Here is a 16,434-nt window from a genome sequence, read left to right as displayed (position 1 = left end):
AGTATATCCTGACTCAGGTCTAAAGTTAGACTTTAGGTCTAAACTTAGACTTCAGGTCTAAACTTAGACTTTAGGTCTAAATGTAGAATTCAGGTCTAAGTTTACCTTTGTGGCCCTCTCACTTTCAGTCACCAGCAACCACCTTAGAGTCAAGCTGCCAAAGTTGAAATCTGGCCCACAAACCATATACATGTCAAGCCATTGTTAATGAATCAGATGAAACTAAAAGCCACTGCCTGTCTGTGAAGATTCTTCTAGCAATCTGGGCACATCCCAATTAAAGCTTGAAACCCCTCAAATACGGGCACATATTTGTCTCGACTATAACTGTCAGCTGTAAGGCATAGGATGTTGCTAGCCATGGAGTAAAAGGGATTACGAACTGGAACTGTATTCACAGAACCATAAATAGACATCATGAGCCATCACTCCCTGCTCACAAATTTAAGTCTCGAGTAATCCTGCATCAGGACCCAATCATGATTGATAGTGGTTGTGCCATAGACTGCAGTCACAGACAAATCTGTGTCACTCACACTGTGGCAATGGATGGTGGTAGGGGGTGGAGTCACACACTTGTCAGAGGTCTGTCCCAGACCTCACCAGAGCATCATGGTAAATGCAGTTCAAGGCAGTCTATAACATACACTTTTTCTTGCAGTTGCGTAAGTGTTGAAGTTTAGCCAGTGATGTTAGCCCTTGACACCAGTGTTTTGTTCTTCTGAATTCTTTAGAAGGGCAACACCCTTGTAGGGGTACATGACCTCCTGCTTAGTGTCTGTGGTTGAGTACCAGACAGATTCCAGGTGTTGGCTCTAGAAATCGATCACCAGTCGCAATATGGACACAGGTCTGTTGTAGACCTCCCAAGTGTATCACGGTAAATGTAGTTCAAGATCACTTGATTGTTGGAGTGCAGCCTGTGCTGTTATCCCTTCACACCAGTGGTTTGTTTTTCTGTGACCGAGTGTTACAAATGTCTGGGCAAAAGAGAAAAATAAGGTGGATAATCACAACTACAGTTAGGGTCAGAAATCAAGCTATTGTTCTGAACTATAATTTCCCCAATATGCCCTCTTCCATGCCATGGCTACAGTGCTGCCACTGTGACCATAAACATTTTTTTGGGACACTATGCAAGGAATATAGTGTAAGCTCAGGGCTCAGCAAATCTGACAGAAAGTAAAAGCCATGCCTTTCATACCATGAAGACACTAGCAGTGAAAATATTTCGTGAAGATTGGTGCAACTAAAGGCAATAGATAATGGTCTCAGGGAACCAGGTGTAGCAAGGTGAAACCTCTGAAAATGTCTTGGAGCAAATAAGCAGACTGTTGAAAAAGTGATATCAGGGAGATAAAGTTAGTGGAATAAGCCAGAGGACCACATGCAGCATAGATCATATTAGTGTGATAGTGGTGTGACAGGCTACATCGATTGAGCCTCTGGGTACTGAAAGATGCCCGTAAAACCTTATCCATCCACATTATTTTTAGATGTATTCCAAAGGGGACTCAAAAGTCTGGTAAGCAACATTAGTTCAGTGAGACAATACATCTCCAATTCATAACCCATCCATTGAAGGGTTATGTTCTGAAGGAAGAAATACTGGCTCACTATCTACTTTGAAGCATGACTCATTGGACTATTGGTGATGACCTTCAACCTTCTGGTCAAACATGCAGTGATGAAGAAATGTTGAAACTGTCAATGGCTAGGAAAGCTCAAGGACACACAGGCTACACTTTACCTTAATGAGCCTGTCTATCTTGATAGACAAACGCATTGAAGAGAGTCCATCTATCTGCAGCCAAATGTGGGTAAGGCATTAAACAGTCGCCTTGAACATGACTTCATAACACTTGCTAAAGGTCTTTTATGTATCTATATACTTACCCATTTAGTTGTAGTTTAATGAAGGGCTCCTTCACAGTGCTAGACAAAAAGTAATTTCAGCTTGCTGTTGGACAGGATGTTGGAATAAGACAGGTTAAAAGTCCTGTGTCCACATTCATTACTCATAGCCCTTTTTGTGTGATGATTTCAATGAAATGGCAGTCTAGTTAAGGCTCAAAAGGACTCGTTGTGGACAGTACACAAAAGTGGGACACCGCAAGAAGCAGTGGTATTTTTGTGTTGCTGCACCCAACAAAGGCGCCTCGAAGGGTTGCATACCTGCCAAAAGGAAAACTGGTGCTCCATGTGTTCAATTCATGCAAGTGGTAAGAAGACAGTCACTGGCCAAAGGAGGGACTTAAAAACAGAGCAGATCTTTATTCAGGATGATAAACATACCCAATATGTCCTAATTTTGATGGAAGTGTCTGTTTAACACGTCTTTTATATGTGATACATGGGATAAAGTACTTCCTGTCATACAGTATGAGGATGTTGCAAGTCACCGAGGAGTTCCATGACCATATGGAGGAATGAGGCGAAAGGTTAAATTCCTTTATAAGGTTATGGAAGTCTTAGGTGACTAAGAATATTCTTATGATGTACGCAGGTGGTACTTTATTCCTTATAATACATGGCCTTTCACCATAGCAGTAGGAATGGTGACGTATAAAGTTGATTGTAATAACTTAATACAGTTAAGCAGATACACTATTTCTTAGTTAAGGTGATTAGAGACTGTCGGACTGTGCCCCGTCCTGCTGTGGCCCCACCTCGCGACGCTCCTGATCCCTTCCTTTTTTCTTCATTACAGCCCCCGGACGGCCGCGGATACATCAGGCTCCATAGCGAGGGAACTGACGACTGGCCCTTTAATCCCGTCCCGTCCCCCGGGGAGGCGGAGTTCTACCTCCCTATCCAGGATAAGGGAAAAATGATGCCGGAAGAGGGCGGAACCAGGAAGACGGAAGAAGCAGTCTGGACGCCGTATGCAGAGATGCCGCAGAAGCAGGGAGAGGATGCCCGGAACACCGAACCCACGATGAGGGAGTCAGGAGACCATCCAGAGGACGCAGCGCCCATCCACGGTCCCGGAGGGTCGTGGCTTGAACAGGTGTGTGCTCGGGTGCGGGGACTCGGGAGCGGGGCGGGAGCATGAAAGCCAACCGGGTAAAACAGGGGCAGCCACACTAGCTTCCATCGTGTGCACTACCGAAACCCTCTATGCCAGTCCTGGCCTGTTCCCAGCATTTGTTTCTTCCTCTGGTAACGGTGATCTGATTCCACCCCCCCCTCTCACTCGAAGCGCTCCAAACCTCCAAACACGGTCTTTCTCCCCCCTTTTGAGGTAAAAGTGGTTCCTCAGCACTAATCAGTGCCTTTCTTTGTTTTGTGTCTTCCCCACTACGCCCCGATTTGATGAACTACACATCGCCCTGAGACCTGAAGGAAAAGCAGCCCGACGACATTAAAGCAAGGGAGAAGGATCCTTGTTTTCCTGCGGAAATCGGCGCCGGGACTGTACCCTAATTGTTAAATAAATATCAGGCATTGCCCTGTCTAACGCCTACAAAAGCCTTGTGGTCTGTCTATCGCCTTGAGGAACTCCACAACTGGCAAGCCAGATAGGAGCCACTCTCCATTGAAAGAAATGGAGGCCTTAATACAACACCTAACCGAAGGCCAAAAGAAGCTGGAGTGGGCTATGGAGTGACAAATGACCATTGCCCTGGCAGACAGGGACCTATTCAAGCATTTAATTAAAGGACAAATGGAAGCCCTTATGCATGTAGGGGAGGAGGCAGCACAGGGAAGTGGACACCAGAAGGGAAACCGGATCCTCTCCTCCGCACCAACAGTCTCCCTCCAGAAATACGTTCCCGGGGAGGACCCCGACGCCTTCCTTTTAAATTTTGAGTGGGCTGCCAGGGCCTCGGGGTGGCCTGTGGCCAGGTGGCCCTTCTTTTTGGCTCCGCTACTGACTGGTGAGGCACAGGCAGCGTACCAAGTTGCCAACTACAGAGGCGTCATCCCCTACGAGGAGGTGAAGGCCGTCATTCTAGACCACTTGGGTATGGATGCCGAAACCTACCGGATGAGGTTCCGGAAGGAGCGGGGTGCACCGGGAGACAACCCCAAAACCTTGTACTTCAAATTAAAAATGGCGGCGGACAAATGGCTCAAACCAAATGAGCGCAGCAAGGAGGAGATTATGAACTCCATCTACCTTGAACAGTTTGTCGAAGCATTACCCTATCCCACGCAGAGGTGGTTGAAGCAGCACTCCAATTTGACGCCTGAGCAGGCCGTGGAAATGGCTGCCTCCTACTCCAGAGCCCAACCTCGAAATCTACAGGCGGAAGCAGAAAAATCATCCCACTCTCAGTCAGTCCCCCGGAAGCCTCTACGACCCATTAGGGATGTAAACAAAATCCCACCCTTCCGAGGAGAAGTTCCCCCCCAGTCGTGGACCGCAATGTTTTGATTGTGGGGGTTAGGGCCATATTGTCCGGGCATGTCCAAAGAAACGCCTAGATGAACCCATGGACGTAAGCTGTATACCCCGAAGCCTTTTCTACACGGAGGAAGTGGGCTCTTGTTTTTATGTGAGTGTTACTGTAAATGGGATTCCCATAGAGGCCCTTTTAGATTCCGGTTGTAGACAATCTGTAATCCACTCCAGTTTGGTTAAGAGACAACAGTTCACCCCGGGAGGGATGGCGTACATCCGATGTGTTCACGGGGACGTAAGGGAATATCCCACAGCCATCGTACCCTTAACATGGCCAAAAATCTCCCCTACCAAAGTAATAGTTGGGGTTCTACCCTCCCTCCCCGAACGGCTGATTCTGGGCATTGATAATCCGCAGTTCATGTCTCTTCTACGGAGGCAAACAGAAATGGCCGACCAATTTCAAAAATAAAAGAGGACCAAAAGGCTTTACTTACCCATGATCCATGGCACCATGATAGAAATTTTCAATGGGCCCAGGCCAATGACCCCTCCCTCGCCTCCGCCTGGCAGCAAGCACGAACCACCTCCAATAATAGGGCACCCTCATTCCTATGTTTAAGATATCCAATGGACTGCTATATAGAGTTGCCAAAGAGAACGAGGCACCACAACTGCTTATTCCCCAGGATTTTAGAGAACAGGTCATGTTCTACGCCCATTCTCATCTGTTAGCAGGACACTTAGGTCCAGACAAAGTGACTCACAACCTCCTCCGGTATTTTTATTGGCCGGGCATACATGCTCACATCACCAAATATTGTCGAGAGTGCCCCGTGTGCCAGACAAAGAACCCATACCGACCCCGAGCCGTTCCCCTACAGGCATTGCCAATAATAGTCAGACCCTTTGAGCGTATAGGCATGGACCTGATAGGTCCACTACCCAGGACAAAAAAGGGGCACCAATATGTGTTAGTATTGGTGGATTATTGTACGCAGTTCCCAGGGCCATCCCGCTTAGGGCTCCCACCACCGCAGCCATTTCCGAGAAACTCCTTGAGCACTTCTCCCGTGTCAGGTTTCCCCGTGAAATTTTAACAGACCAGGGAACCCCCTTCATTTCCAAACTAATGAAGCAAGTATGTACCCTTCTGGACATCAAACAGATAAAAACCTCTGTTTATCACCCCCAAACCGACAGCTTGGTAGAGCGCTATAACGGGACCCTGAAACTAACCCTTACAAAAATGCTGACCCTGGAAGGCCGGCAGTGGGATCACCTCCTCCCACTTGCCCTGTTTGTCATACGAGGACAGGTCCAGGGGAGTCTGGGTTGCTCGTCGTTTGAGATGTTGTACGGGAGACAACCCCGGACCTTGTTAGAGATGACCAGGGAAGTGTGGGAAAAGGGACCCGACGAAGCAATTGACCTGCTCGAATACACCCATCAGTTGAAGTCTCGCCTAGGCAAACTACGAGACCTAGCCCACGCTAATCTTGAAAAGAACCAAGAGACAGAAGGCCCAGTATGACAAAGGAAAAAAATGGCGTTCTCTTCAAGTGGGCGACTGGGCCTTGGTCTGCTTCCCAGCTCCCTGGCCACTGTAAGAATCGAATGGAAAGGTCAATCAATCAATCAATCAATCATAGGCATTTATAACGCGCACTACTCACCCGGAGGGTCTCAAGGTGCTTGGGGGGGGGGGGGGGGGGGGTCCGCTACTGCTCGAACAACCAGGTCTTGAGCTTCTTCCTGAAGGAGAGGTGGTCTTGGGTCAGGCGTAGGTCGGGAGGGAGGGCGTTCCAAGTCTTGGCGGCCAGGTGGGAGAAGGATCTTCCTCCTGTTGTCGCTCTGTGGATGCGGGGGACGGCGGCGAGGGCGTGACTGGTCGAGCAGAGGTGGCGTTTGGGAGCGTAGAAGTTGAGGCGGCTGTTGAGGTAGGTCGGGCCTTGGTTGTGTAGGGCTTTGTGCGCGTGGGTGAGGAGCCGGAAGGTGATTCTTTTGTTGATCGGGAGCCAGTGCAGGTCTCTCAGGTGTCTGGAGATGTGACTTCGTCTGGGGACGTCGAGGATGAGTCTCGCCGAGGCGTTCTGGATCCGCTGGAGTCTCTTCTGGAGCTTGGCGGTGGTACTGGCGTAGAGGGCGTTGCCGTAGTCCAGTCGACTGGTGACGAGGGCCTGGGTGACCGTCTTCCTGGTCTCGGTGGGGATCCACCGGAAGATCTTACGTAGCATGCGCAGGATGTTGAAACAGGACGAGGAGACGGCGTTGACTTGTCTGGTCATGGAGAGGGAGGAGTCCAGGATGAAGCCCAGGTTGCGTGCGTGGTCTGTCGGTTTGGGTGCGTTGCCCAGGGCGGGGGGCCACCAGGAGTCGTCCCAGGCGGAGGGTGAGGAGCCCAGGATGAGGACTTCCGTCTTGTCTGTGTTCAGTTTCAGGCGGCTGCTCGTCATCCACTCGGCCACGTTTTTCATCCCTTCGTGTAGGTTGGCTTTGGCGGTGGCGGGGTCGTTGGTCAGGGAGAGGATCAGCTGGGTGTCATCGGCGTAGGAGATGATGTTCAGATTGTGTTGGCGTGCGATGGCCGCAAGGGGGCTCATGTAGACATTGAAGAGGGTGGGGCTGAGCGAGGAGCCCTGAGGGACGCCGCAGATGACTTCCGTGGCTTCTGATCTGAACGGGGGCAGGCGGACTCTCTGTGTCCTTCCGGTGAGGAAGGAGATGATCCATTCCAGTGCCTTCTCCTCGATCCCGACGTTGCTGAGGCGCTGCACTAGGGTGCGGTGGCAGACAGTGTCGAATGCCGCGGAGAGGTCCAGGAGGATGAGGGCCGCTGTTTCTCCGTTGTCCAGCAGGGTTCGGATGTCGTCGATGGCAGCGATGAGGGCGGTCTCGGTGCTGTGGTTGGCCCGGAAGCCTGACTGGGATGGGTCGAGGGAACCAGTCGTCTCGAGGAAGGCTGCCAGTTGCTTGTTGACGGTCTTCTCGATGACTTTGGCTGGAAACGGGAGGAGCGAGATGGGGCGGTAGTTCTTGAGTTCGGTGGGGTCCGCCGTTGGTTTCTTTAGTAGAGCGCTGAGTTTGGCGTGCTTCCAGCTCTCAGGGAAGGTGGCGGTGTCGAGGGAGGTGTTGATGATGTCCCGCAGGTGGGGTGCGATGACAGCGTCGGCCTTGTTGAAGATGTGGTGAGGGCAGGGGTCGGTTGGGGATCCGGAGTGGATGGAGTTCATCGTGCTGATGGTGTCTTCGAGGTTGATCGGTGTCCAGGCGTTGAGGGTGGTGGTGGGGGGCGTTGGTTTGGTCGTGGGGGGCGTTGGTTGTGTTCTGAAGCTGTTGTGTATGTCAGCGATCTTGTTGTGGAAGTAGGAGGCGAGGGAGTTGCAGAGGTCTTGCGATGGGGTGATGTCGTTGGTTCCGGCGTTGGGGTTGGAGAGCTCTCTGACGATGTTGAAGAGTTCCTTGCTGTTGTGTGCGTTGTTGTCCAGCCGGTCCTTGAATGCTGTTTTCTTGGTGGCGTGGATCAGTTGATGGTGCATTCAGGTGGCGAGCTTGAGGGTAGTCATGTTGTCCGGCGTTGGGTCTCTTCTCCAGGCTTTCTCGAGGGCACGGCAGTTCTTCTTGGAGCTCTTGAGTTCGTCGGTGAACCACGGGGCCTTCTTGCTTCCGGGTCTGCTGGGTGGGGTCCTCAGAGGGGCGAGCTCGTCCGCGCAGGTGGAGATCCATTTCGTGAGGTTGTCGGCGGCTTGGCTGGGGTTCGGTGAGCTGGCGGGAGGGTGCTGGCTCAGGGATGCGGCGAGTTGTTCGGCTGTGATCTTGTTCCAGCTTCTTCGTGCAGCCTGTTGCTGGTGGACCGTGGTTCTTTTGAAGGTGAAGTGGATGCAGCTGTGGTCCGTCCAGTGGAGTCCAGTGGCGTGGCTGAAGGAGATGTCTTTGCTGGACGAGAACACGGCGTCGAGTGTGTGTCCGGCGAGGTGGGTGGGGGTGGTCACCAGCTGCTTGAGTCCGAGGGTGGCGAGGTTGTCAAGCAGGGTGGTGGTGTTGCGGTCGTTGTTGTTCTCCAGGTGGAAGTTGATGTCCCCGAGGAGGATGTAGTCAGCGGAGGGGAGGGCGTGCGGGCTGATGAAGTCGGCGATGTCTTCGCTGAATTGAGTGCGTGGTCCCGGGGGTCGGTAGATCAGGGTGCCTCTGAGGGTGGTCTTGGGGTCGGTGTGGATCTGGAAGTGCAGGTGTTCGGCGGTTGTCAGGGTGTCGTCGGCGTTGGTCGAGATACGGATGGTGTCCCTGTGGATAATGGCGATGCCTCCTCCAGTCTGGTTGTCGCGGTCTCTCCGGATGATCTTGTAGCCCTCTGGGATGGCGATGGCGATGTCGGGCGCTGAGGAGTCGTTCATCCAGGTTTCCGTGAGGAAGGCAACGTCAGGAGCTGTGGTGTCGAGGAGGTTCCAGAGTTGAACGGCGTGTCTGTGGACGGAGCGGGTGTTGAGCAGGATGCACTTGAGGTGGTTGCTGCTGGTGTTCCGTTTGGTGGGTGCTGAAGCAGTGCCGGTCCGGATGCAGGAGAACTTGCAGGACTGGCAGGTGAAGGGTCCGTTGGTGCGTCTCGGAGTGGCTCGGTAGCACCCGGGGGTTCGGCCGGTGTTGAGTGCGTTGAGGGTGGCGGCATCGTAAGTCCGGCGGGTGGGGTGGCCTCTGCGGGGGCCAGGGGTTCTGGCGCTGGGCGCGGTCCAGGCGCGGACGGGCGCAGACGGGCTTACCTTTGGCGCACCTTCGGCGCTCAATCGGTGCTCCCGCTGCGCGCGTCCACTGCGCGGTCGCTCTGGGGGCGTCATAAGAGGGGAGCCGGGAGGGTCTGCGGGGAGGCGGGGAGCGCGGGACCCAATCGGTGGGCGGGGGGGCGGGGTCTCGTTGGTAGCGGCGGGAAACCTGGGGGCTCGACGGCGGCTCTGAGGTGGCTGGGGCGCCGCTCGGCGGCCCTGTAGAGGCTGGGGCGCCGCTCGGCGGCCCTGTGGCGGCTGGGGCGGCGCTCGGCGGCCCTGTGGTGGCTCAGGCAGCAGGTGGCAGCAGGAGGCTCAGCAGGTAAGGAGCAGGCGGGAGGTGTGGGGGCGACCAGGCCGAGGGCGCAGTGGTCACTCCTGGGGCAGTGGTGAGGGTCCCCTTAAGAGGGGAGCCGGGAGGGAGGGTCTGCGGGGAGGCGGGGAGCGCGGGACCCAATCGGCGGATGGGGGGGGGGGGTCTCGTTGGTAGCGGCAGGAAACCTGGGGGCTCGGCGGCGGCTCTGAGGTGGCTGGGGCGCCGCTCGGTGGCCCTGTGGAGGCTGGGGCGCCGCTCGGCAGCCCTGTGACGGCTGGGGCGGCGCTCGGCGGCCCTGTGGCGGCTGGGGCGGTGCTCGGCGGCCCTGTGGTGGCTCAGGCAGCAGGTGGCAGCAGGAGGCTCAGCAGGTAAGGAGCAGGCGGGAGGTGTGGGTGCGACCAGGCCGAGGGCGCAGTGGTCACTCCTGGGGCAGTGGTGAGGGTCCCCTTAAGAGGGGAGCCGGGAGGGAGGGTCTGCGGGGAGGCGGGGAGCGCGGGACCCAATCGGCGGGCGGGGGGGCGGGGTCTCGTTGGTAGCGGCGGGAAACCTGGGGGCTCGGCGGCGGCTCTGAGGTGGCTGGGGCGCCGCTCGGCAGCCCTGTGGAGGCTGGGGCGCCGCTCGGCGGCCCTGTGGCGGCTGGGGCAGCGCTCGGCGGCCCTGTGGTGGCTGGGGCGGCGCTCGGCGGCCCTGTGGTGGCTCAGGCAGCAGGTGGCAGCAGGAGGCTCAGGAGTCCCTATCAGGTACTAAAAATCTTTGGAAAAACCACCTACCGGTTGGCTATAGGACCCAACCGGACCCAAACATACCATATCAATCTCCTGAAGAAGTGGCTAGGACCCCTTCCTTCCACCAAAACCACTCACCTCGTCCAGGTCGCCGGACCTATGGACAACACATTGGACCAACTGGTTGTTAACGAACTACTGAGTTCCAGTCAACAAGAGTCCCTACTCCATGTATTAGCACCACACAAACACCTGTTCCCTGACCAACCTGGTCGAAACAACCTCATTGAACACTGTATACACACTATACCGGCTAAGGTGGTTCACCTACGCCCTTACCGAATACCCACCAACCGCAGAGCGGCCGTGTCCCAGGAGATTCAGAATATGTTGCACATGGGGGTTATTGAGCCCTCTCATAGCGACTGGTCTTCTCCTATCGTTCTCGTTCCTAAACCCGACGGCAGCATTCGATTTTGTATCGACTTGAGGCGTGTGAACGCCATCTCCACTCTCGATGCCTATCCCCTGCCTCGGGACGACGAACTCATTGAACGCCTAGGCGATGCCCAGTATATAACTACTCTAGACCTCACAAAAGGGTACTGGCATGTACCCTTACGCAACCCGGACCAAAAGAAAACGGCCTTCATAACCCCAGACGGCCTCTTCCAGTTTACTGTCCTACCCTTTGGATTGCAAGGCGCTCCAGCCACCTTCCAACGCCTCATGAACCACGTTCTACAACCCCATCAAGGATATTCTGCGGCCTACCTAGATGGCATTGTCATATACAGTACCCACTGGGAACAGCATTTGGAGCATATTCAGCTGATTCTAAGGGCCCTGGGACAGGCGGGTTTACATGTCAACTCAAAAAAGTCACGAGTGGGGTTCAACAAGGTCAAATATTTAGGCTATCTTCTGGGGAATGGTTGTATAGAACCTCAAACCGAGAAATTGAGAGCCATCATGGAGGCACCCCTTCCCACCTCAAAAAAAGGTGTAAGAGCCTTTTTAGGTCTTCTAGGTTACTATCGCCGCTTCATACCACACAACTCCACCCTCTCTGCTCCACTTACAGACCTCCTTAAAAAAGAAACAAAGACCCACCACCTTCTTACCCCCTCTCCCACTGTGCAACGCGCCTTCCAAGAATTGAAAACCGCCATTGCCTAGGGTCCTGTACTTCTTTCCCCTTACTTTTCTCGGCCCTTGATTGGTGCTGTTCTCTCACGAGAGAAGAAAGAAGGGGAGGAATGTCCAATCCTCTTTATCAGCCGCAAACTGTTCCCCAGAGAGACCCACTACCCGGCCCTCGAAAAAGAATGCCTGGCCATTAAATGGGCCATCGAAAAACTGCGATACTACCTGGAGGGGGCAAGTTCATCTTGTTTACCGATTATGCCCCTCTGGTGTGGTTGGCTCGCAATAAGGGACACAACCCTAGAGTGGTGCGGTGGTTCCTCTCCTTACAGCCCTTTACGTTTGAGGTGCGGCACAGAAAGGGCCTCGTGAACTTGAATGCTGATTTCCTGTGCCGGTTCCCTGTCCTCCCCGATCGGGACGTCTCTGGGGGAGAGATGGGTCGGACTGTGCCCCGTCCTGCTGTGGCCCCACCTCACGACGCTCCTGATCCCTTCGCTTTTTCTTCATTGCAGCCCCCGGACGGCCGCGGATAGATCAGGCTCCATAGCAAGGGAACTGACGACTGGCTCTTTAATCCCGGCCCGTCCCCTTACCCAACCGGGTAAAACAGGGGCAGCCACACTAGCTTCCATCTTGGGGAATACAGAAACCCTCTATGCCGGTTCTGGCCTGTTCCCAGCATTTGTTTCTTCCTCTGGTGACGGTGTTCTGATTCGGCCCCCCCCCCCTCACTCGAAGCGCTCCAAACCTCCAACTACGGTCTTTCTCCCCCCCTTTTGAGGTAAAAGTGGTTCCTCAGCACTAATCAGTGCCTTTCTTTGTTTTGTGTCTTCCCCACTACGCCCCGAGATGACGAACTACACATCGTCCTGAGACCTGAAGGAAAAGCAGCCCGACGACGTTAAAGGAAGGGAGAAGGATCCTTGTTTTCCTGCGGAAATCGGCGCTGGGACTGTACCTTAATTGTTAAATAAATATCAGGCATTGCCCTGTCTAACGCCTACAAAAGCCTTGTGGTCTGTCTATCGCCTTAGGGAACTCCACAGAGACATAGCAGAAATTAAAGACAGGCTATTATAAAAGGATTGCAGCCTCCCACGTATTATAAATAAATCTTGAACCCAATGCATGTAATAAGCCTGGAACTAAATGAATCTAGAAAGCCTGCATTAGCAAAAGACGGTTTTAGACTGGGATGCTTTCATGGAAGTATTGGTTTCCCATTTGTGATAGTTATCTCATCCCCACGAGTAGCATATCTACATTTTGGCATTAAATTGTAGATGAGGAAGACAAGATTCCTGGTATCTTGCGCTAAGTTTATTTCATTGACATATTCCATCATCAAAGATGGAGCTTCATACTACCTCTGTCCTAGTTATCAGGGTCTTGTAAGTCTCATACTGATTCCATGAAAGCACATACACTTGTCTCTCATGCAGAAGGAAATAAGCAGCTTAAATTATCTACAGGTGATGGCTCGCTGGACAGATGAGTAAACATAAGCAGACTTGTTCTGGGAATCATATAATCATACTCATACTGCTCCTGGTGGCTCACATTTCAGTTCAATTACAGTTTATATCAGATCCATGTTCCATAAAATATAATTTACATATATGCAACAAATAGAGCATCCATAAAGCAATGTAACCAATAAGAACACAATGAAGGATTTAAAAACACACAGAAAAACCAGTGTCATCATCAAATAATATGTTATCACTAGAGAAGGAAGGTTGCAAGTACTCTATATTAAATGTATTCATTGCAACCCAATTCTTTCTTGGATTCGAGTTGAAGACTAGGGGCCTTATTTATCGACTGTGCTGCGTTACAGGGAAAGGGCAGGAAAGCGCCATAATTATTACAATATCGAGCATTCTTGTCCTTTCCCCAACGCTGGATGCAGGATTGTTTTTGTGCAAGAAGGGGCACCTTCCTGCACTAAAACAATCCTGAGAAGCATATTCCTCTTGGCACACATGAGGAAGTAACGAGGAGAAATGAAGACATTTCTTCTCGTACCGCCTCTCCTGGGCAGGCCTATATTTTTGGCGCATTCCAAGGTCTACCAGCAATGGTAAATCTGGAAATGCGTCAAAATCCATGGGAGTTACATGGGAATACCCACGCAATGCCTATAGAGCGCCTTCCCAGGGCGGAGTAATGCAACACATTACTACGGATTTATCAAGCCAAGTAGGGCCACGCAAAGTGGCCTTGCATGGCTGGATAATTCACATTTTAGGGTTTGCGTAACTCATGCACCATGTTGCATGGTGCAAACATGACACAAACCATTGATAAATAAGGTCCTACGTACTTAGAGATAGCAAAAAGTCCGACTTGTGGTGTTACAAATTTGCATAATGAAATTGCTCTCTCATAGTGCCTAACCTTCATGTTCGTCAGGCAAGGACTGATATACCTGTGCTTATATTTCATGTACAGTGGACAAACAATTAAAAAGTGACGTTCAGTCTCATGCTCTTGATAGCACAAGAAGCAATGATGACTTAATGTAATGTTGCTTCCCTACATTTACAGGGAGAATACCAATACGGAACTTTAAAAACATATTTTTTTATATTCATGAATTCTGTCATCATCACATGTAGGGTATCTCTTTTACACCTACACTGTGATAGTAGCACAACAATTGGTAAGATGGCAACAAGTATATTGAATTAGGTCAGTTCTCCTAAGGCCCTCGCTGGTGCATCTTGATAGGCCACACCTAGAATTCTCTCCTGGAAAACACAAGAGTCCTGTAAATGCCTGTGGAACAATGTTGTGAGAAGGTCCTAATCCTTGGACCATAAAGCAAGACCAGGTCCACCAGGGCCCAGTCCACTCCCCGGTTGTCTGGTGCTCCTGACTGTGTCCTCTCTCAGGGACATCCTTTCTGCTCTCTGCCACCCAGGCCAGTTTGAAAGGGGCAGTGCCAAGCAACAGGCTGTCTGTGAGCTCCTGGCTCTCAGCTCCCTACCTGGAGACACGGAGGGCCTGGTTCACAAAGGTAACATACACTTTTGAATAATTCCACTACTTTTGGTAGTCACAAACTCCAAATGTAAACTTACTGCAAAAGTGTAGGTTAGATGTCTCCACCCCAGGGTAAAGTGATTGGCGTACTCCTCTGATATGTTGTTGGTGACATCCCTTTCTAAACACCTCCTTGACTCTTTCTAATAAAACCTTGTACTCCTCTCTGATCCCATCCACTTTAGGAGTAAATTTGCCCCTTTTCCTACCCACTCCCTGATGTCCCTCCCACATTTACAACTAAAACCTATACTTATGGGTTTGGAGAGTCCACAGTCGGGGCACGTAAGTACAAGTAAAACTTATAGTTTGTAGTACGCCTCATAGTACATTTTTTAGTACTACAAAACGTATTATAAAGTGCAGTTTGTGAACCAGGCCCAGACACTTTGGAAACCACAAGGCGTGACATTCTCTCACTCATGAATCACTCTCTTAGCGGAGAACAGCAAAGACATCACTAAAGTCAATATCACTCATACCAGATTAGGCTCCAGGCATTCTTGATTACCTCCTCCTACCTTCCCTATCAGAAAGTTGTCAGACTGTTGTGCTCCCTTCCAAGTCTCTGGCTCACCTAGGGATCTGCAAACAGTGCACTCATTACAGTCATCTTCTGAGTTTACACTTCAAGAACATAGTAGGGAAGATAGCCCTACGTTATTACACAACATGATACTGATAGAGATGTGATAATCCTATTTAGAGGTGGAACTGGGCAACAATAAGGTGTTATGGGATCTCTTAGTTGGCATATGTTTTAAAGGGAAATTGCTGACCACAAGGGGTCGGCTTCATTTATGTATACACTTTGCCTCTCGTCAGGAAGGTATTCCGAGATTATTTCGAGATTGTTGGAAGCAGTATGTCTTCTTTTCTGCCCTATTTGGAGTTAATAGCTAGGTGTAGATACTAAAGAGAGAGAACAAAATATTCATGTCCCGTGTCTTTAAATCTACACTAGATAAGTCAAAGGGGTGTCTAGAGCGAAGTAACATTTGTTGAGATCTGTTATGTTAAGATTTGGTTGCTATCTAACTAAGGACTAATAATAAAATGAACTGATATAGCTAAGTTATGAATGGAATACTATTTTTTTATATAAAGTTTTAGGAGAATTCATGATTCTAGTACGGTACGATAAATTATTTTTACATCTGTAATGTATCTGTTCAAAATGTGTGATGTCTCTGTTTCATGAAGTTGACTTTTTTTTACATTTCTAAGATTGTAATGATTTTTATTAATTAAATAATAAACTTTCATTCATATATGATGAGGTCTGATGCTGGACTGAGTACCCCAGATGATACTATCAGATGTGGGACCTTTAGAGATGGGTGAAAATTCAAGGGGTCATCGGGTTCAGGCAGGTTGAGTTTCTTCAAAAATCAGGGGACCAAGCCACCTGTAATGTGGTCTCATAGGAAGGATTTGATGACCATAGGTGTTAAACCTGCAGCAAAAAAGGCTCAAAAGATTATTGTGGTGCCTTAGGGAGTTCTGATTCTTACCTTACGAGACCTATCACCCCATTCAATGACACTGCTGTTGAAGATAAACATTTGGCCCTTCGGTGCCCTGGCATCATAGATGCCCACTTTCAGAAACCTGCTTGTGTTCTTTGAGGTCATTTGCCAGTGTAAAAAATCCAGCAGTGGTGGAGCATCGCCGTTTTTGTCAAAAAACACCTCATTGCCAGCTGGCGTCTTTATCCTGACGTTTTTTAGATAGTGCAGAAGCTGAAAAGGATAGCACAAGTTGAATTGTCGAGTAGACAAATATCCCATCAACACTTCCCTAGTTCATGCTATATTAATTGTTTACATTGATTTCTGAAATCCTTTAAGATTGAAAGTTGTCTAGATACTGGTGAAAAACAACATCATCAATAGTTAATTAGCAAAGGAATTATTTACGGCAATAAAACATACAGTAGCACGTTCATATTAAGCTTAACACGTAAGAGAATAAGTCAGTCGCTACACTACTACAGCACACTAAAAAAATAATATTCTCTATGAGTTGATTTTTTTTCTAATGCTCTTAGGCATAACCAACAGAAGGCTGAACAATAAGCCTTACGTAGGG

The 16,434-nt window shown here is 50.6% G+C and overlaps 1 protein-coding gene across 1 annotated transcript in view; it reads right to left on the bottom strand.

Moving 5' to 3' along the window:
* Nucleotides 1-16,434, bottom strand: part of LOC146811597 (extracellular calcium-sensing receptor-like) — a 76,382-nt gene that overhangs the window by 43,677 nt on the left and 16,271 nt on the right. The window contains exon 4 of the mRNA XM_085615078.1: nucleotides 15,858-16,085. Coding sequence (XP_085471204.1) covers nucleotides 15,858-16,085 — 228 coding nt within the window. The remainder of the gene's footprint in view (nucleotides 1-15,857; nucleotides 16,086-16,434) is intronic.

This window comes from Triturus cristatus, chromosome 7 (genome assembly GCF_964204655.1).
Source record: "Triturus cristatus chromosome 7, aTriCri1.1, whole genome shotgun sequence".
Taxonomy (NCBI): domain Eukaryota; kingdom Metazoa; phylum Chordata; class Amphibia; order Caudata; family Salamandridae; genus Triturus; species Triturus cristatus.
Note: the sequence above shows the minus strand (reverse complement) of the source record. Positions and strands in the feature narration are given on the sequence as shown.